The 27,494-nt window shown below is 40.0% G+C and overlaps 1 protein-coding gene across 2 annotated transcripts in view; it reads left to right on the top strand.

Moving 5' to 3' along the window:
- Window positions 1-24,136, top strand: part of BTBD3 (BTB domain containing 3) — a 38,969-nt gene extending 14,833 nt beyond the window's left edge. The window contains exons 2-5 of one of the 2 annotated variants that reach the window (XM_089519256.1): window positions 10,192-10,483; window positions 11,025-11,115; window positions 11,780-11,898; window positions 16,600-24,136. In XM_089519256.1, coding sequence (XP_089375382.1) covers window positions 10,341-10,483; window positions 11,025-11,115; window positions 11,780-11,898; window positions 16,600-17,632 — 1,386 coding nt within the window. In that variant the 5' untranslated portion in view covers window positions 10,192-10,340 and the 3' untranslated portion in view covers window positions 17,633-24,136. Of the gene's footprint in view, window positions 1-9,783; window positions 10,484-11,024; window positions 11,116-11,779; window positions 11,899-16,599 lie in introns of those variants that run through there. The other variant, XM_089519255.1, reaches the window with a different exon arrangement.
- The last annotated feature ends 3,358 nt before the right edge of the window (window positions 24,137-27,494 follow it).

Here is a 27,494-nt window from a genome sequence, read left to right as displayed (position 1 = left end):
CCTTATAAAGTTCTTGGAAGTGTTCCTCCCAGATTCCGGGGGGATGTGACAACCCACTGCAGCTGGTGCATTGCTTTGGGAACTTGATGTAATATGCCAGAATAAAGCTGAGTTGTTGGTTTTTTAATTAATTTTATTTTTACAGCCATTAATATACAGAGTAATAGCATACAAAATAATAATCAAAATTTGTTTTCCAAATATACATATTTACAATTGTCTTCCCATGTTCGTCCAGTCTGTATAAACCTTTATCATTTGAATATGTCAGAATAAAGCTGAGTTGTTGGTTTTGACTGCCTGAATAAGTTGTGTCCAATTATTTTTCATGGCTTCTTTTTTCTTGTACATCGACACTTTTTTTGTAGCCTCTCTTCTGCTGAAGCAGTTTTGTTGCAGCTTCTGGCATAGTATTGGGATACATAGCTCTGGTAAGTGGTACTGAGAACTTTTTTTTAGCATCGACACATTCTTTGTCAAACCAGGTCTTTGAGCGATGGTGTTGTTGTTGCCTCCAGTGTGCACTATTTTGCTGGTTTCGGTATTGGAATAGCACTTGGGTAAGATTGTTGTAATTTTTCAGAAATTCGACTTGATATCAGATCACTCCAAAGACATTGAAGGTGGTCTGAGGCCAATACCTCACTTATTGTTTGGTTTAGCTGGGTTTAGCTCACTGATAAGTACATTTAGCTCACCAATAAGTACTTCCTGGTCACATTAAAGAGAGTTGGTAACAGTCCTTGGTGTGCGGCTTCTAGATGAAGTTGCTTAGTTGTAGCTGTTTTAGAAGATGATCACTTTAAAACCTAGGCATAACTTCTAGGTCCTTGGCATAGGGGAGAAGATCCTTAGAAATAACTATGTAGTCAATGGTGTTCATTCTAGACCCAGAGAGATAAGTGAATTCAGCTGGACAGTTACTTTTCAGAGCATCGTTTAAGATACAAAGGTTAAGTCTGAAGACTGATTGAGCCAGACATAGGCTTGCAAAATTTGATTTCTTGTCTTTTGAGCATCAGATGAGGTGAGTTCCATCCTCCTGAAGGTTATGAGGAGGGCATTTATGCTGGGTGTGTAGGGTATGGTTGTCAGGGCCACTCAAGCAAATCTCCCCCCAGGACTACAAATGCATTTGGATTCTGCAATTTGAGGTAAGCAATATATGTTTCCAGCTCAGCCCACAGGTTTCTGATTTGGGATTTCTTTTTCATTGGAGGCATATAGACATTTATTATCAGCAGAGTACAGTGGTGTCTTTGCCTTTGTCTGTGCTGCTGAGAAAAGTGAGTCTGTCTTTGTCTGTTTCTGTGCTTTAAAGGATTTCTGGTTTTCAGTATTGATGTGAGGTCTTGTCCGGATTCCTGTTTTGCCTTTGGGTGGCATTTTAAGTTGCATGGAGGTGATAAGGCCAGATAATGTTGGGAGGCTAATTCGGCAGTTATTAGTCCATTGTCATCTTGCCCTGCCCCTCCCCCCCCCCATGAAACTCTAACATTAAATTCTTTCAGATGCCTGAGCAGCTCTGTGTTTGTGTGTGCATGTGCATGCATATGTGTGCACTTCCCAGGATAAATCACTTGAAAAAAAAACACATTGGCGGGATACAAACCGCCATATAGTACGTATAGGATACGTACTAGGGTTAGGAAGGGGCGGTGCTTCCGCACCCCCCTAACCCTAGTACGTATCCTATACGTACAAGATGGCGGCGCCCCTTCCACATGGGCGCCGCCATCTTTACGTACTGGACGCATAGCGTCCAGACGTGTCGCGGCGCCTATGACGTCACGAATGCGCCAGCGGCGCTTCGCGACGTCATCAGTGCGCCGCAAGGAGAAGCTCCGAAATGGAGCTTCTTTTTTGCTCCGCGCGGGAGCCGCGTGGTTTGGCTGCTGCAGCTCCCGCACGGAGCAAACGGCGGCGGCGGGGAAGCGCCGCAAAGCGGCGGTTTGTATCCCGCCATTATTTTTAGATTTGACTAGTATTGTCTCTATTCCATTTGTGTGCTGTATATAGGTACTGTATTCATTTATTATCTGTGCAATTTCATACTTTCAGTACTTAAACTAAACCAAGAGGTATAAAAAGTCCTTCTGAAAAGTGTAAACAGTTCCATAGAAAAATGTCGGAAACTAGTGGTTAGAAGGACAATTGATTTCACTCCTTGTTAGCGTTTCTTTTATTTAAAAAGGTATATTCCACTTTTCCATATGCAGTTCAAGTGGATAACAACAGAGAACATAAAATACAGTTTTAAAAAATATGCAGGAGGGGAAAACCCAACAAGAATAGCAAGCTACTAGATAACACAAGAACAGTAACTTCTAAATTCACATGCACATACTATACATCATATGTTGTTGTTGTTGTTGCATACCTTCAAGCAATTTTTGACTTATGGTGATCCTAAGCTATCATGGGGTTTCCTTGACAGAATTTGTTCAAGGAGGTTGCCCTTGACTTTCTCTGAGACCAAGAGAGTGTGACTTGCCCAGGGTCACCCAGTGGGTTTCCATGACCAAGCATGTAGTCAAACCATGGTCTCCTAGTGTACTAGTCCAATGCTCAAACCATTACACTTTGCTGGCTCTCACATACACAGGTGTATATGGATTGATAGAGGTGTTAGGGAGGGGGGGATACAGATGGGGAGAAAGGAGCGCCGAGACGCAGCCCCTTTCTGCCCCACACAGAGGCCACATCAAACAAATGGTGTGGCCTCCAGGAGCCCTAAAAAGAACCCACTCCCACTTCTTTTTAGGGCATGCGCCGGGTGCCATTGGCATCCTCATGTGCAACGATGAAGTCTGTGCGGCACTGCACTATTTAGATGCTGTGCTATGCATACATCATCATGGCAGCCCCCGTCTGGATAGGGGCGAGCCATTATGGCGCGGTAGGGCTCGGAAGTGTGCTGATGCTCCACTCTCCCAAGCCCTAAAATCGATTCTAGGCCGGTGCTTTGCGCCAATCTGTATTGGACCTTAAAAGGGTTGGATATCATACTTGTCAAGGTGTCTAACATCTAAAGACTAAAAGGTTTTGTACACAGAAAGGCCTTGATGTGGTGGCAGAAAGTCAGGAAGGAAGAGGTAAAACTAACCTGCTAGGCAAGAGGTTCCAAAATCTGGTTCCAACAGTGGAAAAGAGCCCTTTCATTTCAAACAAATGCATGTTTGGAACCAAAAATATCAGTGGATTATCTCAGCATTCAAGCAGGCTAATGCAGGTGGTGGTGGTTATCTTCCAAATATCCTGGTCCCAAGACGGAAGGGAGCTTTAAAGGTCATAGTCAACATTTTGAATGGAACCTATGCTATTAGTTCAGCAGTAGGACAGCACCAGGGATGTAAATCTTTACTACTACTTTGTGGTCTATGTGACTCACACAGTTGAGATTATCTGCTCCTGCTCAGCTTTTTGGCAGTAGCTCAACCCACCCTCGGCTTCTCCCTTACTGTTCCCATTCATTTACCTCAGTTCCTTTTCATCCGCTGTGTCAGAAGCATCGAAGGAACCTTTCTAGCATATCTTGTGTTTCATTTTTTTTTTTGCAAAGTATTTAATGGTAGGCTGATTTTGGTTGTGTGGACAACTACTCTGACAAAATACACTTGGCTTTGAATTTCTTTTCGGCTGCTTGGTGATTGATTCGGCTTGTTTACAGCTTTTCTCAGACTCCCCCTGCTGGTTGAGATTATAAGAAATTGAGTGTATTCTATGAATTTTGTGCATTTTAAGGCTTTTCAGCAAAATAATTCATTTGTCAAAAATGAATAATTCATTTTTGAATAGTTCTGGCACATAAAAAAAAGTCTGTAAACGCAAAATCTGTATTGCAGTTGACTATTTTCTTGACTGGGTATCTTGATGTGTTTCTCGTTGAAGATGCAAAAATGTTTGTGTGTTCTTTATATCCCTAAACAACATGCTACTGATATTCTGCTCCAGTTTCAGCAAGATAATCTGCTACATTTTGAACAGTAAGCTGAAATGTCAGACACTTTCCAAAGTAGCCCAAAATGGGGGTCCTTGAAGTACCAGTAATCTAGGTGAGCTATAGCTAGGCATAGATTACTATATCCAGATCTGTATCTGTTACCATATTCAGCTCAGGCCCAGATCTTGAAAAGCAGCTGGAGTCAAGATGAGTTCAGAACTATGTCAGATAAAAAGCCTGTGTTTTCAAAGTGAGCGATAGTTCATCTGGCATACTCTGAACCATGATTTCTAGATAGGCTGTTCTGCTGAACAGGAACACTTCTAACGTGATTGGATGAAGTATCAGTTTAAAAACCAAGGACCCACAGGATGGAGCTGTATGGTCTGTAGTTCTGTATGCCATAGTCACATTTTATTAACATTTAATTAGCCAAGAGGCTCTTCTGAGGACAGTATGCATGTCATGCATCACTCTTACATAATTCTGTGTTGAGAAGCCACTGATGCATCTCACTTGCTTGTACTAATAAATTTATCCAAGCTACCTACTCTCAATGTTGTATATGGATGTTTGCAGCTGTCATAGCTATGAGATGTCATTCTTTAATCCATCTGATACCATGACTTTCAGTCAAGATACAAATACCACTGGTTAGTAGCAGATGATATAGTGGCTTAAGTGTTGGACTAGGAGTCTGGAATCCAAGATTCAAATCCCTGGTCAGTCATGGCTGACCTTGGACAAGTCAAACTCTCACAGCCTCAGAGGAAGGCAAAGGCAACCTCTCTCTGCACAAATCTTGCCTCACAGGGGAATGACTTGCCACACAACACCAACAAGATCTAGCATATTCCTTTGGGATTTATTTTGACAAGTGGAATTACTATTTTTTTCTCTCTAAAGTCTTGCTACTACCATCTCTCATTGTAGAACGTAGATCATTCAAGTGTATTCATCACATCACTAGCTACTTACGTACAATGGGCCCTTGGTATCTGCTGGGGTTTGGTTCCAGGTGCCCCCCTTGGATACCAAAATCTGTGTCTGCTCAGCTCACATTAAATACAGTAGCATAGTGGTGACTGATATAAAATGGCAAAATCAAGGTTTGGTTTTTGGAATATATATATATATATATATATATATATATATATATACACATACACACACACACATACATACTTGGATTTTAAATATTTTCAAGAATTCGTGGATAAAAAAAATCCATAGATATGAAAGGTCAACTGTGTATGTGTGTGTATGCACACACATACACGTGTCTGTGTGCCTTTAAGTCACCTGTTGACTTATAGCAACCCCATGGGTTAAGATTTTCTTGGGCAAGGAATATTCAGAGGTGGTTTTTGCCAGTTCTGTCCTGTGAAATACAGCCTATAGCATCTGATATTTGTTGCTGGCTATGCATCCAATTAATAACCAGAGCCAATCCTGCTTAGCTTCCAAGATCCTACAGGATCTGGTGCCTTTAGGGTATTTAGGCATACATAAATGCGGAACCCTAAATAGGGTACTACAAAACACAATTTATTATTTTTATTTTAAATTTCACATTGTGCTCTGACATAATAAGAGTTGGTATTTGATGACAGTAATTCCTTTATGAGTGCAAGTTTGTGCTTTAACATCTCTCTCCTGCATTACTTAACTTGTACACAGTCCTGTACTATGACACGATCTAAATAAAACTGCCACAGTAAGGTGCATGTGGTGCATGTTCATACATCAGTAGAAATGTAGCTTTCCCATAACATTGTAGCATTGTGGATAAATAAACTACTATACTGAAAACATGGCCAGAAGCAACATGACAGTTTGGGGTAAAAGTATTGGTTGGCATCAAATCTGGCAAGCAAGTGGGGTTGCTTGCCTCTACTCTGCGTGACGCATGACAGCTTGAGTATCCAGAAGTAACTTTTGAGGATGCAGTGTATGCCTAATGGGCAGGATAGCAAATAGGACAGGTCCAGTTTATCAAATACAAAAGGCAATTTTCTTTATATATGGAATACATACTCTGTATGTATGTATTGTATTAAAACATACTTTTGAGATCAAGCTGCTAAGTTGGAAACAGTAATTATGGAAGTCACAGAACTGCTATTGAAATTGCCATTCCCACATCACCTCTTTTGCAGTAAAACTCAGTGTGATGTGATATTATAGCAGAATGCTGTTATTTAACATGCATGTGTGTAAGTGTGTCTTACAGATGTCTGTGTCTTTTTTGGGTTGGGTGCAAGGGATATTCTCTAGCCCTTTGCACCCCAGGAGGAGCAGTGGTGGTAGTTGCTGCTGCTGCTGCTGCTGCTGCTTAGTTGGAAGGGGAAGGAAGAGATGGGCATTGACAATGAAGATTTGGTTTCCCTGGGCTCCAAGAGGAAGGAAAAAGAGAGGTCCCCTATCTGTTAGTACACCTGTGTTTTTCTCCCCTACCCCAGGCAGTTTTGTTCAGCTGCTTCTTCAATATCTAACTTGCCTTTCTGCTCCCTCTCCTTCCCATTGATAAGCAGTGGCAGCTTCTATCAGGGCTTAATAGCTTTCTGGAGAAGGCAGAGGACAAAGAACTTTTCTGGGATGGAGAGTATTACAGTCTGCCTGCTTGTTCTAGAAACTTGACCCATGTGTGTTTTCCTGTCCAGCAGCATGCAGTGAGCCAGCCTAGTGTAGTGGTTTAAGCATTGGACTATGACTCTGGAGACCAGGGTTCATTTCCCTGCTCAGCCATGGACATTTGCTGAGTGACTTTGGGTGAGTCACACACTCTCAGCCCTAGAAGACTCCATGATAGGTTTACTTTAAGCCAGTGGCCCTCAAAATTTTTCAGGCTAGCTCCCTTTTTCCTCTTGGGTGGCAACCCTAGCACACACACACACACACACACACCATGCAAGCTGGCTAAGGGGAAAAGGAGAAGAGCTTGCGCATGCCCGACCCCCTTCCCTTTTGCTTAGCTCATGCCAACTAGCCAAGGCAAAAGAGAAGGTTTGGGCAAGCGTGTGTTCTCTCTTCCTTGCCCCCTTGCCTTGGCTAGGTAGCTCAAGTGAGCTAGCCAAGACAAAAGGAAAGGGGAAGGACAGGGTCCATTTGTTCTGCTCCAGAATGAGGTAAAGCTGGAGAAGCCATGCTGGGTCTTTCACCTTGCAGCCTCGACAGATGGACAGCTTGTTGCCCTAGCAGGTCTCCACTCAGCCTCCCTCTGTTCTGTCCCAGAATGGTGAACAAAAGAAGTTTCATGAAACCATCATCCCCACAATTCCCTGCCGTCCCCCTCTTTTCCTCACTGCCCCCACCCGTTGCCCTTTTCCCCTCACAGCCCCCCTGGAGCTTTCCAACGCTCCGGGGGGGGGGGGTGGCAACACCCATTTTGGGAATCAATGCCTTTGGCAGACCATACACATTTCTTAGTCGCCATAAGTCAGAAATGACTTGAAGGCACATAACAACAACAGCATGGAGTGATATGAATTAGGAGAAAAGATTTGCAGAATGATACGGCATCCTGAAATGTTTTCTTACAACTGATAAGGAGAGATGGGACAACTAGGCATAGGTATGAAGTTTTGATTGGCAGCCTCATTGCTCCCATGGCAGTTAATTCCTTCCTAAATTGCTATTCTGTAATAATAAACTACTGCATGTGTGTGGAAGTTATATATAATTTCCCAGTGTCTTATGGAGCTGGCAGCTTGCAATCCAACTGCAGAGAAGAATGTTATGGTACACCAGCCAAACTGATACCAATAAAGAAACAACAGCGCTTCCAAGACTGCATTTACAATAGATTGGAGTGCCGGTATGTGTAATTTTAAATGTGAGCTTGATGCATGTCTGCCCTTGCTTGAGTACCTACTGCGGTTCTTTCCGAGCATGTAAATGTTGTAGTGTTAGCCCACGATAATGAGTTGAAGAAAGGAATAAGGCCAGAATCATGAGCCATCTGCAATTATCCTGTGGTTTGTTTTAAAAGCTACATCATTACCAAGTCACCCTAAGACCCTCTTTCAGTTACAGACTAACAATCATATTCCAATAATTAGTCTATCATCAAGCTCTTTCCTGTATCACTAACCTGTTTACAAAACTGCTCATGTTTTGCCAGAAAGCAAATTGGCAACTGTTGAGTTGCAAGCTGCTGCAGAATAATACTTAGTTTTAAAGGTTGTTTGGTATTTTATTACCTATACCCTTCTGTCAGGCTGATGGGAGGAACTGGGCTGATTGTACCTTGTGAAAGGGAACATGAGGCTTTGACATTGTACTTCCCTGTAAAACTTTATTTCAGCTGTTTTGCTGACAGGAACACCCCAGATCAATAAATAACTTAGGCTGTTGAAACAAACAAACAAAAAAAGATGTATGTGTGTGTTTGGGGAGGTGAACCAGTGTGAAAAGACTGTGAGCTGATACTGAAATAAATTCTTAGGTGCACATGCTCAGAGGCACCTTTCCCCTTAAGTTTAAGTGTATGCTTGCCCCTCTTAGCCATTACTTTGCACCTTGCTTTCACTGGTGGGCACTGAAGTTCCAGTTAAAACTTAAACAGTGAGAAAGGAGATGGTACAAACTTGTAATGTGCCCACCTCTCCTTTGGCCCTGTTGTTGTTGTTGTTGTTGTTGTTGTATGCCTTCAAGTCATTACTGACTTATGGCAACCCTGAGGCAAAATTATTATGGAGGTTTAATGGCAAGATTTGTTAAGAGGAGGTTTGCCATTGCATTCCCTTGAGGCTGAGAACTCGTGACTTGCACAGAGTCACCCAGTGGGTTTCTGTGGCTGAGCAGGGATTTGAACCCTGTTCTCCAGAGTCCAAAACTCTGACATTCAAACCACTACACCATGCTCATTCTTTCCTTGAGCGCTTACTATGCAATAGAAGAGGCTTGTGTTAGTCCTCTCTTTACATCCCCCCCCCCTTCTGCCTAAATGGGGAAAAAGCTGTTCATGAGCTAATGCTTGAAGTAGAATCAGGTCCCAGCCTTGGACCAAGGAATGAGATGTGCCTTCACGCTAGTGAAGATACAGTAACACCAGATCCTCTAACCAACTTGCTGACCTGTAACAAAACTATCAATATTTTTATTCAGAACAAATAATTTCGCTTTCTAAACAGTTGAAATGTGTATAATTTGATTTATTTGTATTTGGTGTAGAAGTATTGCTGTGATACTATGTAATCATCTGGTGTAATTTGGCCTAATTAGACTCTGCTTAGTGATTTGGGATGCCTATCAAGGACTGTTATGTTAGCGAGAAACATAGTGAGTTAAAAGCTAATGCGGTGACCTCATCTCTATTCATTAAGCTCTGGAGTATACACTGCACTAGAGACAGATGGTTAAAACTGTATCAGTCCATTTAATACTGCAAGTTAATCTGCTTTAATTTGGATACTAAATCCATATGGCAATTTTGATTACAGTGAGGAAAGTATATGCAGCAAAATGTTTGTATGGTTTGTCACTCTTGCATGCTTGCAGGCATGTCTCATTTTTGTCGAAACACAATCCTTCTTTTTTGGTGGTCTCTGAAGTGATTTCCCTGTGTGAAAATTGGCAGGGCATCCAGGTAATTTATTAGCCAAGGTCCTGCATAAAACATACATTTGTGCCGTTCACATTGTTGAGGCAGCTCCTCTTGCTACTTAAATGAATCATTAAACGAGCGTACAGCGACTGGCTCTTTAATATTAGAGCCGTGTTCATCTACAATAGGTGTCACTGTGCTGCCGGTCCAATCGTTCTTTGTGACTTCAGCTATTGGCTTAGAATGTGGCTTGTCTGACTCCCATCTGCAGGGCTCTAACACCTCCTGTGCTCCGACCCATTCAGCACACAACTTGAGCCAGCCGACAAACAGGCAGCAGTGTCAGCATCACATCCTCTCTGCTTGCCACAGCGGCTTCAGGTGATTCAGCCTGCAGCCGTTTAGGGAAAGCTCTCGCAAGCAAATGAAACGGGAAATCATGATGGGGAGGAGTTTAACTGATGAAGTCCTGGATCAAACTTAAAAAGCAAACATCTTATCCAGCACACTAAGGGGGGGGAAAGGTCACCTTGTTTTGCTAGGAAAGAAGCACAATCTCAGTTTTGCTGCTCTCTTGTTTAGTACCTCCTGCTCTCTCTGTTTATCTAGTTAGGCTATCTGATTACACAGACAAGGATACTCATGGTAGATGACAAGGGAAAGAACATGAAATGTCTCACCTTCTTCTTGATGCTTCCAGAGACAGTTAAGAACAGATCCAAGAAAAGCTCTAAGAAGGTAAACAGTAGCAGCAGCAGCACCACCAGCAGCAGTAGCAGCAGCAGTGGAAGCAAGTTACCCCCAGTTTGCTATGAAATCATTACCTTGAAGACTAAAAAGAAGAAGAAGATGGCTGCTGATATTTTCCCCCGAAAGAAGCCAGCTAACAGTAACACGACTGCCGTCCAGCAGTACCACCAGCAAAACATCAATAACAACAACATTATCCCAGCTCCCAACTGGCAGGGGCTGTATCCCACCATCCGAGAAAGGTAAGGAAGTTGCGGTTTCTTTATTGCATTTGCAAGTTCACAAGCCATGTGTAACAAAGTGTTTGTTTATTGTAGCATCTTTTCCTCATTCATTAGTGTTGAAAAGAAGGGACTGTGTTTCCCTTTTCAGTTGTTTGGAGGCAATGAAAAAAACTGCCAGCTGGCTTTTAACTATTTGCTGTCCCAAAAGCACATTCTTGGTGTATTATTTCTATTTATTTACACTGAATTTAGCATTTTTACTTCTACAAAAGTTATTCCCAAGTTCTCATGAAGTATTTCAAAAAGCACGTGCCAGACTATACTTAATGCATTGCTGTAAATATTTATCTGGAAGTAAGGCCCATTGAATGCAGCAGGGCTTTCTTTTGAGTAGATAATATATTGGATTTCACAGTTGGTCCTTTAAAACCAATTCTTTGTTTTTGTTTACTTGGCTGCTATTGAAACATTGCAAAGTCTTAAGGAGCTGAATTACAAGGATTTGTTACAGGGAACCTGACGCTGAGCACTCTGATTAACATATTGCCTCTGTTTGTAGAAATGCAGTGATGTTCAACAATGACTTGATGGCAGATGTTCATTTTGTGGTTGGGCCACCAGGTGGGACTCAGCGATTGCCAGGACACAAAGTAAGCAACAGCTGCATTACCAAATCTGACATGGTACAAGAGAGGGAAACATCTACTGTCACTAGCATAACTTAATGTGGGAGGTCTGGATTCTGGAAGTGACACAGTTATAGGAGCTCTTAAGCATGCATGAAGTGTCTTAACAGATTCTCCTCTCATTTGAGATTTTTTTTACTGTGATAGACTATTGTGCCTTCCAACATATGGTTTTATTGATTCATTACATTATTTTGTCCTTCCTCTAACTTGTTCAGGAATCCCTCCCCCCTTTAAGTCTTCACAACAACCTTTTGAAGTAGGCAAGATAGCGACTTACCCAAAGTCATCCCTTGACTGGGGTGTTGAACCCAGGATTCCCTGTCATATCTTAAACTCTATAGCACATTGGCCATCAGTGCAGATAGGGCTACGTTAAGGTAACAAACAGTATATTCTAGTTATTAAGGTTTTCTAAGGGAGAAAGGAAAGTTTTGCAATTCCCCTTAGCACTTTTTCCTGTAAAAAAATAAGAGTGAAAAGGGAAGACATTTCATGTTTTTTGGTTTTTCATTATTGCCTTCATAGTCTCATTTTTAACGCTCACACTGTGACTCTAGCATTTCTGGTCCTCTTTTGGCAATGAGGTTTGTTCTAAAGTATGAAATAATATTTCCTTTTTGAACAGTATGTCTTAGCCGTGGGAAGCTCTGTATTCCACGCAATGTTTTATGGAGAGCTTGCTGAGGACAAAGATGAAATCCGTATACCAGATGTGGAGCCTGCTGCTTTCCTCGCTATGCTGAAGTAAGCATCCTTCTTCAGTGCTGGAGTTGGATTTTTTTCCTCTGCTCTCGTAGTGTCATAGTTTTAAAGTTAGGCATTATAAATCAAGACACAGAAACTCAGTTATTGCTCAGAAATATAGTGCACACATTTATGTATTAATTATTTAAACACTTTGTATTTGCATCTTCCGCCTCCCCCAGTTGTTTGCATATTAAACTAATGTCTCCTGCTGTCAGGTTTGGGGAAACTAATTATTAATACAAAACATAGGATTAGAATAAGAAGGAGCTTCAAAGTTTGGTGATAAGGAGAGATTCTAGATTGCTGTTTTACTACACATGCATTTGTGCTATCCCTTTTTTAAAGTATATATTAATCTCTCTTTCTGTTCCCTTTGACACAGTTATCAGTAATACAGTAAACTTGTCAAATGTAGCCACTGATGACATCTTTTTGCATAGACTGGATGTGTTTTAAACTATTAAAAATAATTTCTGTACATGCAGTGGCTTCCATTTCCCACATGGAACGGAAGAGAGCACAAGCAGTATTTTTGTCTGATCCATCACTCCATCTGGCTCGCTCCTCTTCCATGATGAGTGGGATGTAAAGAAAAGCAAGTTACTTCCCTATTGTGCTGTCCATAAACTCAGGGTCTAAACTGGAAAGTGCCTGTGAACACATCTCTAATTTCTTATGCATAAAGACTTATGGGTTGCTTCTGTGAGGTACATTACTGTTTCTTGGCAGTTGCTCATATTTGCTAAGAATCATTTCAGCATGCCATTGGAATTTTTTTACACCCTACTTTGGCTAACTCAGGAGTGGGAATCGGGGGTCCCTTCAGAGGTTATACTGCAGCTCCTAGCATTTTTTCAACATTGGCTGTGCCAGCTAGGTCCGATGGGATTTGTGATCCAAGAGCACCTATGATTCCCAACTCTCTAATGTTTTGACCTGGTTGTTTCTGTAACTCTGTAACTTTTTCATAAGATGATGAATGATGCTGGTAGCTGCATTTAGTGCACAAATATGTGAAGGTCAGCTAAGGTGTTAATAGGAACTAGCTGATGACACATAACTTCCCAAAAAGATACAATTGTCTCACTGCTCATGGCTAAATGTGTTAGAAATCTCAATGTGATTGGTCTGTTTAAATATCTTAGTAATTAAATACAGTTAGTTCTTGATGAAAAAAGTAACTTCTCAGCAAGGTACTCTTCAGATTACAAGCACCAGCAGCACTTTAAGCAGCACCTTAACAAGTTACATTTTTTGTCATATAGTCATTATAATCTCAGAAAAAATGATTTTCTGCTTCATACAGCTCAGTAGTACAAAGTGGCTCTCTTGCTAAATACAGTTACTAGGGCACATACACAAATAGGAACCATTTTGATAGATTTTGAAGAGCACTTAACTTTCATTGATTTCAATAGGTCCTTGATTTCAGTAGACTTAGGTGTGCTCAGCTGTGTACTTGATTGCACTCTAGGTGTGTAGTGTACAAACACCTGGACCTCCGCATAGTTGGGTAAGTTCTATTCACCTTAATTTGGACTATTTCCTGTCAAAATATACTAGCAATAGAACATCATAAACCTCATAGCTGGATAGGTATGTATTGGCATTGTAATAAATGTAGAATGGCTACTTTTACACATAATACAGATGACAGATGAAGTTGAAACATTTGGTATTTTATTTTTATTTTTTAAAAATAATTAAACTATTTTTATTTTGCCATATAAGATTGTATATAAGCCATCAGCGCAATGTATAAGTAAACCCAATATTAAAAAGTTAAATAAATTTTAAACAATAAAAATAATTTAAATAGACTAAAAAATATTTAACAACATAGGCTCAAAAGTATAAAATAGTTCAGAACCATGTGCAAAATAATTTGGAGTAAATTGCTTAGGCCAAAGGCTTTAATAATCCCCCAGACTTGGCTCCTAAATAAAATCAGTGTTGGTGCCAGTCAGGCCTCCAAGGGGTGTGTGTTCCAAAATGGGATGTCATGGCTAGCAAGGCCCTCTACCATCCTCCTCACAGTGTATAGACTTCACTGCTGGGACACAAAAGAGACCCCCCCAACACCATGCAGATATCAGTCCTCAAGAAGATACATAGGGAAAGGTACTCCCTCAGGTATGGAGATCCCAATCCACTGAGAGCTTTAAGTGTCACAACAAACACTTGGAATTCAGACAGAAGTATATTGGAAGTCAGTGCAATTCTCTTAATACTGGCATCATATGATATCTGTAGGACATTGTAGTCATTTTATAAACTTTAAAATTCATAAACATGATTTTTTAAATAAAAACTTAAAATCAGCATCAAAGCTTTGCAAAAATCAGCATCAAAGCTTTGCAGATCAATTGAAAATATTGTGCCACTTCCCCTCCCCCATCACAACCATTAAGTGGCTTTTAAATTATTGTGTGACTGTTTTCATTCTTGCTCCCCTTACTGAATTAGTAGTGCTTAAACAAGTTCATTTTATGCAAGTTTCAAAACCATTATGTCCTGTCCTTTCCACAATTATACTTGTTGGAAGTTAATCCAATTTTCACAGTAATCTTCAAATCCTGTATAAAAAGAAAGTTCTGAATGCCTCCATCATGGTTACATTGAACATTGAGGATGTGTTATACCCTGACTGTCCAAAACTAAGACCTGAGCATTTGAAAGAGAGGCATTTTCTCCTTTTTGGCTTGGCCCAGTCAATCCATTGTATGATTCACTGGACCTTGGAGATGAGGGGAAGTTAAGCACCAAAAATTCAGGGTGCAACACCCAGTAGTCTGACTTCTTTCCCTGAGAGAATGCGCTATAATACAGTCATCCATATTTGTGGCTTTGATATTTGCGGATTTGTTTATTCACAAATTTGATTAATATGTTCTCTCTAGGACTGTCTAGGTCCTCCAGTGCAACTCTGTGGTCAACTTTAACTAAAAGTTGCACTGAAAGACCATTTGTAGCTACTCCAGTGCCATTCTATGGTCAGTGTATGTTGGACATTGACAACAGAGTTGCACTGGAGGACCTAGAGATTCCTAGAGAGGTGTCCTCTCAGGTAAAAACAGTGTTTTTGTTAGTTGCGGTTTTTCCATATTCACGGGGTCTTGTTCCCCTAACCCTAGCGAATATGGAGGGACAACTGTATATCTCATAAACCTGGTACAGACAATTATGTAGCATTTTCTCTAGAGCACTTTGAATTCACTAGGATTGGGAACCAGCCAATGGCTTGATGGTTTTATTAGCTCTTGTGGTGGTCAGGGAAAGGAGAACCTTGCTGGATTAGACAGACAAGTACATATAATCCACCAGCAGTGGCAGGCTTGATTCATCCCACCATCACAATACAGACAGCTAACAACTACTCCCACAGACCCCATGACAAATACACACCATCACCACCCTTCTCTTGTCATGCCCAGTGTTTCCAGGTTTTATTGACCCTTTCCCACCACTGCAAAAGAAAACTTAGGGTTTTTTTTCCCCTCAAGGACTCCTTCCAGCATTACCAAGGGATTTTATTAAATTAAGCAGTAGTCCCAGCAGATAACTAATTCGCAAGTGAAGAGGCACCTCTGTTTTTACCCAAGGACATTCCAGTACCCAGAAGCAGCTCAAAGGAGCATACCTCTCACCCCTATTCTTCAAATATAACAAGCTTTCAACATCCAGCAAAAATGCCAGGATGAATGTTTGCAATTTATTCCCAGAAGGTCACCCTACAAAGGCAGATAGACCCTTGCCTATTTAATTCTCTGGTTTTCAAAGTTGGCACACAACTCTTCAGCTGTAAACCATGTAAACACCACTATATACTCAGATGTGTCTATACACCCCAATCCATTGTTCATTGTATAGCTGGAGAAAAATGAAGTTATCATTCAGCTGGGTCCAAACCATGACATTTATCCCCCATCCCTGCCCCCTTTATATTTCATTTGTCTGCCTTAGCAAAGCTAGAGAGGAGAAACTAGATATAATATTTTCAAGGAGGAATTAGATAGGGAAAGAGCCTGTGGGCAGCCAGGCGGTGGAAGGAGGGTGAGGTCTAGAAAAACATCAGAGAAAAAACTTAGCTTGGGTAACAGATCCCTCCCCCCAGCCTTATCTTGGTCACCTGGCCAGGTCAGAGCGTGGAACAGGATTGTCAAGCTAAGAGGATGGGTTCAGATACAATAATAAGCCGTGGTTTAAGTCAAGTCAAGATTTGTAATCCAGCTTCATACCATAGTTTAAACTCTTGGTTTGTTAACCTGAATCATGCATTATTACCTGGCTGACCAAGTTTGGATATGCAAACAAACCACAGTTTTAGCAAACATCTGGTTGGTGCAAACTAGGCTAGTGTGTTAAAATATTATTGGTTGAAAATAAAATATTAAAAATGACTTTCTACTATTGATTTGCATCTTTTGTTTATTAAATTTCCATTTAGCTCACATTTCCTTCACTATTTTCATAGACATCTATAGTGGGGTTTTGATCTCATCACTGAAACTGTTTAAAATAGGTATTTAATATATTTTAAAAAATCTCCCTACAAATTAAGCATTTGATACAAATTGTGTCATCATACCTGGGATTTCTACTTTCTGTACCATTGAAAAGTGTGTGTGTGTTTCTGTTTGTTATGTCCTAAAATTTCAGACCTGAACAGTAGTGTTATATATGTGTCTTCTGTTACAGATACATATATTGTGATGAAATTGACTTGGCTGCTGATACTGTTCTGGCAACTCTTTATGCTGCCAAGAAGTACATCGTTCCTCACCTCGCCCGAGCATGCGTTAACTTCCTAGAGACGAGCCTAAGTGCAAAAAATGCTTGTGTGCTTCTCTCCCAGAGCTGCTTATTTGAGGAACCAGACCTGACCGAGCGATGTTGGGAAGTGATTGATGCCCAGGCAGAGCTGGCTTTGAAATCTGAAGGGTTCTGTGACATTGATTTTCAAACACTTGAAAGCATTCTCCAAAGGGAGACCCTGAATGCCAAAGAGATTGTGGTTTTTGAAGCTGCTCTTAGTTGGGCTGAAGTAGAGTGTCAACGGCAAGAATTGCCTTCCAGCATAGAAAACAAACGTAAAGTCCTTGGGAAGGCACTCTATCTCATTCGCATCCCTACGATGGCTCTTGATGACTTTGCAAATGGTGCTGCTCAGTCAGGTATTCTGACCCTCAATGAAACAAATGACATTTTCCTTTGGTACACAGCTGCTAAGAAACCAGAGCTGCAGTTTGTGAGCACTGCCCGGAAGGGCCTTGTTCCACAGCGTTGCCATCGCTTTCAGTCTTGTGCCTACCGCAGCAACCAGTGGCGCTACAGAGGTCGTTGTGACAGCATACAGTTTGCAGTTGACAAACGAGTTTTCATTGCTGGGTTTGGGCTCTATGGCTCTAGCTGTGGATCAGCAGAATACAGTGCAAAAATTGAACTCAAACGGCAAGGTGTGATCCTAGGACAAAATCTAAGCAAATATTTCTCAGATGGATCTAGCAACACTTTCCCAGTGTGGTTTGAGTATCCAGTGCAGATTGAACCAGATACCTTTTACACAGCGAGTGTAATTCTGGATGGTAATGAACTCAGCTATTTTGGACAGGAAGGGATGACAGAAGTTCAGTGTGGCAAAGTAACTGTACAATTCCAGTGCTCTTCAGACAGTACCAATGGCACTGGAGTTCAGGGAGGGCAGATTCCAGAACTCATCTTTTATGCCTGAAGGAAGATGGGTTTCTGAACAAGGAGAGTGCGAGTCTATGATTTGTATATCTGGTTCAAACCTATTTGATGCTTAGCTTGTCATCTGCAGGTATGATGTGATCAGTACAGGTAATATGTTCCTGCATTTGATGGTGTAACATAATCTGCACTTTTATAGCCTAAATATATTGTTCTTTTACTGGAAATTCTCAAGAAATAAAAATAAGCTAGCAAATTAAAGGCCATAGTTCCCCAACCTTATCATAGGTGGGATGGCCTTATTAGGAATAGAAGAGCAAATAGATGCCCTCGTGTGTCAAAGGCTCTTCAACTTCTAACTTGTTACTTTCCGCTGTTCTTTTGATTTATGTTTTTGTTCCCTCCATATGGAAGGCTTTCAGGCATTTTAAGATTAAAGGTAGTTTCGGCCTGCTGTTTCTTACGGTGCTATCTCTGGACCCAAGTTGGCTTGAAAGTCTTCCAGATGGACTTATAAAAGGTCCTCCTGCATATGCTACTTTGACGTTGGAGAAGTCTGTTCAATGAGAGGACCTACTTCTTTCCACGCAACTGGATGAAGAGGTGAAGTGTTGAGTAATATGGAAGATAGGATTAACACTTGACCATCCTGTAAATTGATTATTTTTGTAAATGGCATCAACAAAAAAACATACCAATTCAGGTAGCAAAGTGGCTGTTTGCCTCATATAATTCTTTAAAGCTATTTCCCAAGCACACTTTGTAAAGTCTGGGAATAGTGTCATCCATACTTTAGCCACTTGCCTGGTATTGCACTATTTAATGCTTGGAAAAGTTACTTTTGGAATGAACCCCAACTCTCAGAATCCCCCAACCTGCATAACCAGTTCTGGGAGCTGTATTTCCCAAAGAGTGGCTTCTCCAAGCTCTGGCACTGATGTGTTGAAATAAGTGGAGTTTACAGCATTACAGTGCCTCAGTAACAGTAGCTCCTCTCCTTTGATAAAGAGTGTTTCCCTATTTAATCAAGTTCAGCAGGCATTACATTTGTTGAGTTTTATGGATCCAGGTCCAGTCCCTTTCCCATTAAATCAGACAATCTAACAAAATTCAGATAATGATATCCTCCTCCTTTTCTTTTCTTTTTCTTTTCTTTTTGGGGTGGCTTTTACTTTCCCATTGGTAGTTTGGAAACTTTAGTATGAGATTTATTTTCCCATCTGAGTATATATTTTTTTTAAAAAAAAAATTGACATGCTTGCAGAATTATATTGCTATAAATTAGTATGGAATGTATTAGCTCTCTGGTGGCTTTTTCTTTTTCCTTTTAACTCAAACCTGAATATTAATTCTACCCAAATTAAATTAACTAATTGAGTGGTTAAAAGAGGAATAAGTAGGTTCCACTTCTCCATATCTGGATAAGTACCCAAACCTAGACATAATATAGTTAACAATATGTTCACCCAAGTTTTTTTATTTTTTGTTTTTTTGAGGGAGGAGTAGATACTCCAGTGTTCTACAATTTAAGTCTCTCCCCCCCCCCCCCCCCAATTATTATATATCTGTGGGATCTGACAGTAACATGGATGGTATTGCTGCTGTTTGTATGTTTATTTTCAACTGCTGGATACTGCTTTTTAGCCCACCTGTAAATGTACAGCCTAGAATACCTATTAAGATGAATCTCTAAAACACTTTCATTTACCCATTCATAAACTACAGTTTATAGGTAGGTTTTGGATTTATTATTATTATTATTATTATTATTATTATTATTATTTTGGTGTGATTATAATGAAATTGGTACTAAGCAGCATTGCCTGAAGGAAAAAAAATGAAAATTTGCAGTTTATATTTTGCAATCTTCATTCAGATCTGAAATTCATTTTTTCATTGTCCAGAAGTACATTTTTTTAAATTAGTTGTCAGGTTTCCTGTAGAACCGTCTGCATTCTTAACAGGAAGGGGCTGTAAGCTGCCTGGCAGTAGAATAAATAAAGGAAAAGAAAGTAGTATGACTGGATGATACAGAGCAATTCAATTTCGGGGGTGGGGGGGGAGGAGGCACACTTTCATAAAGGTAAGTCGTAACTCTTTCTGATAGGAATTTGCTCACAGTCAGATTCCAAAGCTAATTTGTTCCAATTTTCTGTTTGCAAAGGGGAGTTACAGTTTCCCTCTTCCTGCCACCATTTTAGGTTGAGAACAAAGTAGTTTCATAGTTAAGCAAGCATGAATCTTCTTGTCATATTGTTCATAGTTTTAGTGGGCACCCTAACATACAATTTAATCATTAGGCTAATTATTAAAATTGAGGATGTCTCCCACATACATATTTAGTTTATATCTGCCTAGAGTCTTTCAAACTAAATAATTTTACCTGCTGGAATCCAGGCTGCTAGTAAGTCTTTAAGTGCCATTAAGTATCAGCAGTGTCCAAAATATGGTTTGGAATTGCCACTTAAATTGGACATGAGAAACCTTAACATTGAAACCAGCCATTTGTCATACACCTAGAATGCAAAGCAAAGCAAGGTGTGCGCTGTACTTCAGGAACAAATGTTATTATCACCTTTTTAATTATTTCAAATAATGTAATATATATATAACAATGTTTAAGCAATGTAAATAATCCCAGAACTTATAGGATGGAGTGATATTCATGCAACCTCCAGATATTATTGGACTACAACTTCCAGCATTCTAGACCATTGGCTATGCTGGCTAGGACAGCTGGGAATGGCAGTCCAACAATATCTGGAGGGCTGCACAATATTACCTTTGATGTGGGAGTTAACTTTTCAAATAGATGAAAACGATTACATAGCCTAGCAGCCAAGAGCCACTGTGGCTCAACTATTAAGATTCAAACTAGCAAGTACTGTATCAATGTTGCTACTCAGCCATTAATTTTAAGGTTAGTTTGGGGCACCTGGGCTCTCTCATCCAAACGTTCCTCACAGTGCAGCTGTGAGGAAGAAAATAGGTGGGCTATGGATACCACCCTGAGTTCCTTGGAGCAAGGACAGGATAAAAATGTAATGCATCTCTGCTAAAAGGTCCTTAGGAAAAAAGCTCCTGCCTTCAAGGTTTGCCTCAAACTAGTTTATATATTCAGAACCCCCAGTTGCATTGTTTGAGGAAAGAAACATTGCCATTTTTGCCTTTTATCAAATATATACAAGTCAGGTTCCAGACTTTGGTCACAGGGCACACCTGATGCCCTGTACCCTCTTGGCCTCTAGATGGCATATGGACACTGCTCCTTTGATTTGTGCCCATTGAAACCCAGTGTTGTCTTGATATCTGTGTGGAGCACCTTATGTTGCTTTCGTATGTGAATGGCTGCCATTTTTCCCCATGGGAACTGAACTGGAGGTAGTCAGGAGCTTGGCTGAGGAGAGGAGCAGATTAGGTCCAGCCCCCCTTTATTCAGGGATACAGAGATGGACGGCATCCTCTCTCAGCTCCCGTCCTCTTATTCATCATAATGTCAGGGTTTTTGCCACTTTAAGCCTGGAAGCAGAAGTGAAAGTCACAGAACACATTTATACTAAGCTGTGAATAAATATTTAGACTTATCATTGTGAGCAGATCTTGGGTGTTAGTACAATAAGAAATTAAATGCCTTTTTTAAACTGTGCATTTCAATAGGCCACCACTTTTATGACCCATGTATAATGCCAGCAAAACTGAAATGTATTATCAGATATTTAAAATGGTAACTCATTACTATTAAAGTAAAATGTAAAAACTCAGCAAGAAATTAGTTACTTCCAGGAAGAGAAAAAAAGACATAGAGAGTTCTGAGAGCTATGCCACTGAACCACTCAAGATGATCAAGAGGCCTGGAGTTGCCTAAATAATAATAATAATAATAATAATAATAATAATAGTTCATGGTTTAAATAATCTATTAAATTTGGCTTCAACTGGGTAACATTTTTTAAATAAATGATTTGCATTTAAGACATATGTAAAACGTCTCTTAGTAACATGAAAACTTTTTAAAAAGAGTTTTTACAAGAGCACCCCACTGATTTTCAAATCAATATATGATGCTTCTGACATAACTGAATATTAGTCTCTGCTGCACATGATCTTGGGTGCCTTTCCAAGCAATCCTTTGCATGTCTACTCAGAAAGAAATCTCATTGAGTTTGCCTGGGACTTATTCCAAAACAGGTATGTATAAGATTGCAATTTTAAAGTCTAAAGTGTGTGTGAAATAACTTTTTGAAAGTTTTAAGTTTAAATATTTTGCAGATTGCACTGAAATCAAGTCATTTCTAATACAAATTACTATTAGTATGCATAGCCTTCCTTTGTGACATCCCCAGATTGCAAAGTGTCAAACAATAAAAACAAAAGCAATAGTTACTGGATGACCAAACAGAAGAAAACACAGTAAGAAAACTACAGAGCACTCTGAAAAGTGCTAAAAAAACAAACAAAAAGGCAGTAACAGTATTTAAGAACATAAAAATGCATGCTCAGCAAAAACATTACTAGAATAAAACATTTGCTACCCGTCAATAAACCAACAGTGACGGAGCCAGGCAGATCTCCCTTGGGAGACTGTTGAGATGAATGACAGTGGAAAGTAGCTGTGTAATCAAAATGAAAGTTCAGAGTACTAGCATACTGATCAGTAGATGCTATATTAGTTATGTTTGTTTATTTGCTTTGTTACACAAAAACTGAAGTGGGAAGCCTGCATTTTCAGAGTGTGTATTGCAAATAACACGCGTTTAATTTGGCCACATTCTGCCATCTGAAGTCACAATCTAACCACATAAACAGCAATGTTACTAAGAAATAAATAGTTAGGACTTCTAGGTTTCTAATGATTCACTTAGACCAGGGGTATATAATTTCAGGGGTGGGCAGGTTTTGCTTCCTGCGACCTAGTAGACTGCCAAAGATGCCCCCCCCCAAAAAAAAAAGAAAAGAAAGGGGAAAGGAAAACTGGAGGTGTTTGGAAATCTACTTCTAGTCTTGGAAAAGAGGTATTTCCTAGTATAAAACTGTAAAGGGTTGGAGCTACTAAAGGTAAATTGAAGCTCCTGGGAGCATCTAGTAGCAGCCACTCACCTTTTGTGCCAGGAAAAAAAATTAGCCATGAAGACGATGGGATTGAGCAGGCCCATAAGCCACAGAAATGGCCTCGATGACCATTTGCTACACCAAAGCCACACTTTGGTCACCCCTGACTTGGACTCCAAACAATTGCTACCCTCCAGGGAGCAACCTGATATGAGTTTGGGGTACATACATCTTCCGTGGGTACAGCGTAAACAAGCTTGGTGGCCTGTACCACATTTACTTGAACGGAGACTCTTGGGATCCAGGATATATTTCTGACCTAAAGGGGAGGCTGGCATAGATCATTGTGCTTTGCATGTGGAAAGCCCCAGGTTCAGTCCCTAGTATCTTGAGGTAGTGCTAGGAAAGACTCCCACCCAAAACCCTTGAGAACTGATGCCAGTCAGTGTGTACACAGATAGAAAGCTAGATGGACCAATATAAAACAGCACCCAGTTCTCCTAAAATGATGAAACTCTCAGCAGGCTCCCCACCCTCAGAGATTCACAAGTGCAAGGACAAAATTCCCTTTGGGATAAATGGAGTGCCCAGTAAAATACAACTAACTAAAATTAATTAGAGGATCATTATTCAGGGTGTCTCAAATGCACAAATGGTTAATTGTATATGTGAGAGGTTCACGTGTTAACATGAACACCAATTCAGTTCTTGCATTCAGCTTTAACTATACCATTTAATAAGATAGGTGCTCCTTGTCACAGCACCACAAATTTAATCAAAGTTTTTACCCTGATGGCAGTGAATCAGACTTTTAATTCTGTCCATGTTTCCCATGACCTAAGGTAGGTTGAGCTCATTAAAATCCTAGTATGTTCCCTCAAATGGTTTGCAAATTGAGCATAAGGCTGTTAGCATCAAACTATCTACTTGGAAAGTAGCTCAGTAGAATTAGATAATTGCTATCAAATGAGAGTTTTCCACCCTAAATGGAAAGCCAGTGTCCCAAATGTATGTATTCTTGAATATATTGCTTTATTCTAAAGTCGTCAACCGTTATTTCTTTGAAAATAAAATCTCTGAGATACTGGAAACTACTATGGGTGCCATTTCAGTTATGCCTAACATCTCATTACAGGATGAGCTAGAAGGGGTAAAGAAACTGTTTCTGGATTTGTGGTGTATTATACTTTAAGCATATCTGACATAATATTTAAGTAAATGATCTAATTTCTACAGTATGTATTGCACTTATTATTATTATTATTATTATTATTATTATTATGTTAAAGCTCTGTTATTTCTGACATAACTGCATCTAGTTGTGTTTGGACCAGTGCTTGACTATTGCAACCGATGGCATAATTTATGAAGGACAGATATATATATATATATATATATATAAATATGAAGTACCTCAAGTTGAATGTTATCGTACTGTATCTTTAATGTAACAGTGCTGAATTTTAGTAGACACATGAATGTGTATAATCACATTTAAAAGACAAATAAAAATCAAATTGGTTCATAAGTTGTTTCTTAGTCTGCTTATGAAGCCTAGGTGAATCAGTGGGAGTCATAAATATAAAGAGGCTTTTTTATCTTTCTGTCAGCTTCATGGTGGAGCTCTCACATCTTTACATGGTGATAGGGAATGTGGCGGCTTGGTTGATCCTCACTAAAGGCTAACAAAGACAAATTTATTGGGCAAGACCCAATTCCATCCCACTCAATGAGTGAAATCACTTTCACATGGCAAATGGTTGGAGGGGGGTGTCATTTTCTTCTAGTGGCAGCTCCTTGTATGTCATAAGGTGTTGCATTGGGAGGTTTCCTCAAGTTGGGGCAATTTCTACTGATATTGGAATAATAAATTTGCCACTAGAAGCACAATCTGTGCCAGTTACTACCAATTTGAGAGGGACTGAGGATTCTTCCAAACTATTGGGTAAAAATGAGAGCTCTCACAACATAGCTTGCTTACTGCCTGTTGGTGCCACCTCTGCTCATTGACAACCTTCAACTTTTTAGTTCCTGTAAAAGTGGGGGAGAGGAATGTAGGAAACTATCACATTGTGGACAACTTGAGCAATCATCATTCAGCTCTCCTCAGTGCCTTGCATGTTGTGAGACCTGGTATGGAACACTATGTCAACTGCAAGGGAGCATCCCTACTGCCAGTTACTCCCCCTTCCAGTAGCAGCAAGGAGGAATTAATGGCAAAGGAACCTAGTGTAAACTACATGTACTGAACCACACAAATCTCCCAGGGCATTTTGTTGTTTTCGTTGTTGTGATGTATCCGCAAATTAAGAAGGGTAGGGCGGCACACTAGAAGAAAACAAAATGTTGCTGATGGTGCTAGGAATTGCCACTAAATATTGGGGCAAGAAAGACATCTACTTATTTTTAAAGAAAAAAATCAAGAACAAATACCATAGCACTGAGCAACATTTACTCTGTCTGGATGAGCCCGTGATTGCCTCATACATTTACCAGCTTGCTCCTTCCTGGCCTTTCCCAGGGGTTCTTATATTTTGTGAAAAGTCAGGAAGGATGAAAAAACAAAGTTCAAATACAGATGGAACTCTTTCGGAGGGAGGATCATTACAATCAAACCACTCCCCCATGCTGGCTCTCCTGAGAAATACTTGACCAGGACCCAAAACAAAGGCAATGCAATGAAAATAGAAGATTCCCATTCTCTGTTTTATCATGTCTTTAGGCCACATGCTTTGTGTGTTACTGAAATGATGGCATAATCTTACTGGTAAAGGTTAAAAAAATAATCAAGTTGATAATCAGTTAGGCAAGAGTTTGCATTGGTAGGCTTTCCTCATTTCTAGACTTACATGCAGAAAGTACCTCCACATTCAAGTGCTCAGGCTGTAAGAGTATTATTCCCCAATGAGAAAAAGCAAGGACTACACTCCAAAAAGAATTATCCTGGTGCAGGATTTATATGATGGCTCTGAAATCAGCATAAACTTAAAAACAGCAGCAGGATAACAACGTTATCCATGGGTAAACAGGCAAAGTTTGTGCATCAGTCTCGTGTAAACCTTGACAAACAAAACCAGGAATTAATGATATTTTAAGTCATAAAACAAATAGCTTGGTAATGGTGGATTCAACAAACATAAAATGAATAGCTTTTTTATGTTTGTCTGATTCTACCTCCACCAGCTTTGAAGAAGATGCTAGAATCCCATTACTTAGTATATACACAAGAATAAAGTCAAAGTCAAGGTTCAGTCTAGAAAGAAAAGAGTTCTTGAAGAGTTGTGGAGTGTTATGTTAAAAGGCATAGGCTTCCTTAAAGCACTAGAAAAATCTTTGGAATTTTACTATAGGGTGTATGATCTTGTGAGAAAGAAGGAAATAAGCTCTGTACCCCAGATATATATTATAGCAGTAGTTAATGCCATTCTCAGTGCGTGCACCTTAGAACAAGCTCCATAGCTTTAATCTACTTAAATCCACAACCATCTCTTTAGTTGGTGCATATGCATCTAACTAAGGTTCCAGAATGTAAAGTACACTACTACTGCTCAGTCTTTTCATAAGGCCAGCCACTGGGAGTCACCTGTCATAAAATATCCAGTCTGCTTACAATCTTACTACCATGTTTGCTCAGAACATGTACAGGGCTTGGAAAAGTTACTTTTTGCAACTTTCCCCTGCAGACTCTATTTTCAAATTACCATGGTTTTTGTGTTCAGGGAATAAACTTCTTCTCAACATGAATGACCCAAGGGAGTTTAGCTCAAATGGGCAAGGGAATGGGCAGGCAGATGATAGATCAGTGACACCCAGATAACTACTCTGATGAAATTGCCTGTTAAACATCCCCTTATGCATTATTCTGTTAACTTGTATCCTAAGATTGTTTGAACATTTTGTTGTTCTTGATGGATTAATGTTAAGGGTTGTGTTTTTTTTTATGTTGTTTAAATATTGGTCAGGATCTACTAGTAAGTCTCCAAATAATTTGCAGTGAAGTACAGTGTGTCTGATGTCCAGTGGTTTAACAGGTGGGGTGCACCTTCCCAAATTAGATGGCTGAGATCATGTAAGCTTGAAGGAGAATAAAGATTTGTGTGTGATAGAATGTGCTTGTGAGCTCCAGTTCTTATATTCATTCCTATATATAGAATCCTGGGCTGACCGTGCACTCAGAATCAGATGTTTTCTTTTGTTATTCTTTGTCCAGCTCTTGAGCCACTGTTTTGTACCTGGCCCTGCTTGGCGGACCTCACCATTCAGGTAAAACACAAAATACATCCTATAAGCCAAGAGTCTTCTCACCCCTCTGATCCATTCCCCATTTGTATCCTACATCTATTCTTCTACTAGACAGAATGCTTGTCTATCAAGTAGAAGTGAGGCTTCTTTTGGGTGGGGTCAGGAGGAACATTGTGTAAACTATTCTATTCATTAGCCAAATCTATTCTTAATGGTGCTAATTCTATTGAGAGACATACTTCCCTGAGTATGTCTCTCAGTAGACTGATGTGATGCAGTCAATCTTACCATTCTCCCACTTACTAATTGTTGTGTAGACCAGAACTCAATGAATTAAGCAATGTGAGAAACAGAATTTAGATATATTCCAGTCAGAAAGTAGGACTGTTATACTCTGCTCCAGGGCAGAGGGAGCTGAATTGTTATTCTAGGAATTGTATGTTCCACCTTACATGCAGCCACTGCATTTCAGTGAAATTGTAAACAAAATATAGGGAGCGAGGGAGGAAATAAAGAGCAAAAGTAACCACTTGAAATCTCTTAACTAGCCACAGTCCAGTTTTCAGCACACTTTTTGAAATCAAATTCCAGGAAATGAAGCTCCAAAATGA

This window comes from Sceloporus occidentalis, unplaced genomic scaffold (assembly GCF_023333645.1).
Source record: "Sceloporus occidentalis isolate IW3139 unplaced genomic scaffold, rSceOcc1.0.p SCAF_4, whole genome shotgun sequence".
NCBI lineage: Eukaryota > Metazoa > Chordata > Lepidosauria > Squamata > Phrynosomatidae > Sceloporus > Sceloporus occidentalis.
This window is presented reverse-complemented; position numbering and strand designations above follow the sequence as displayed.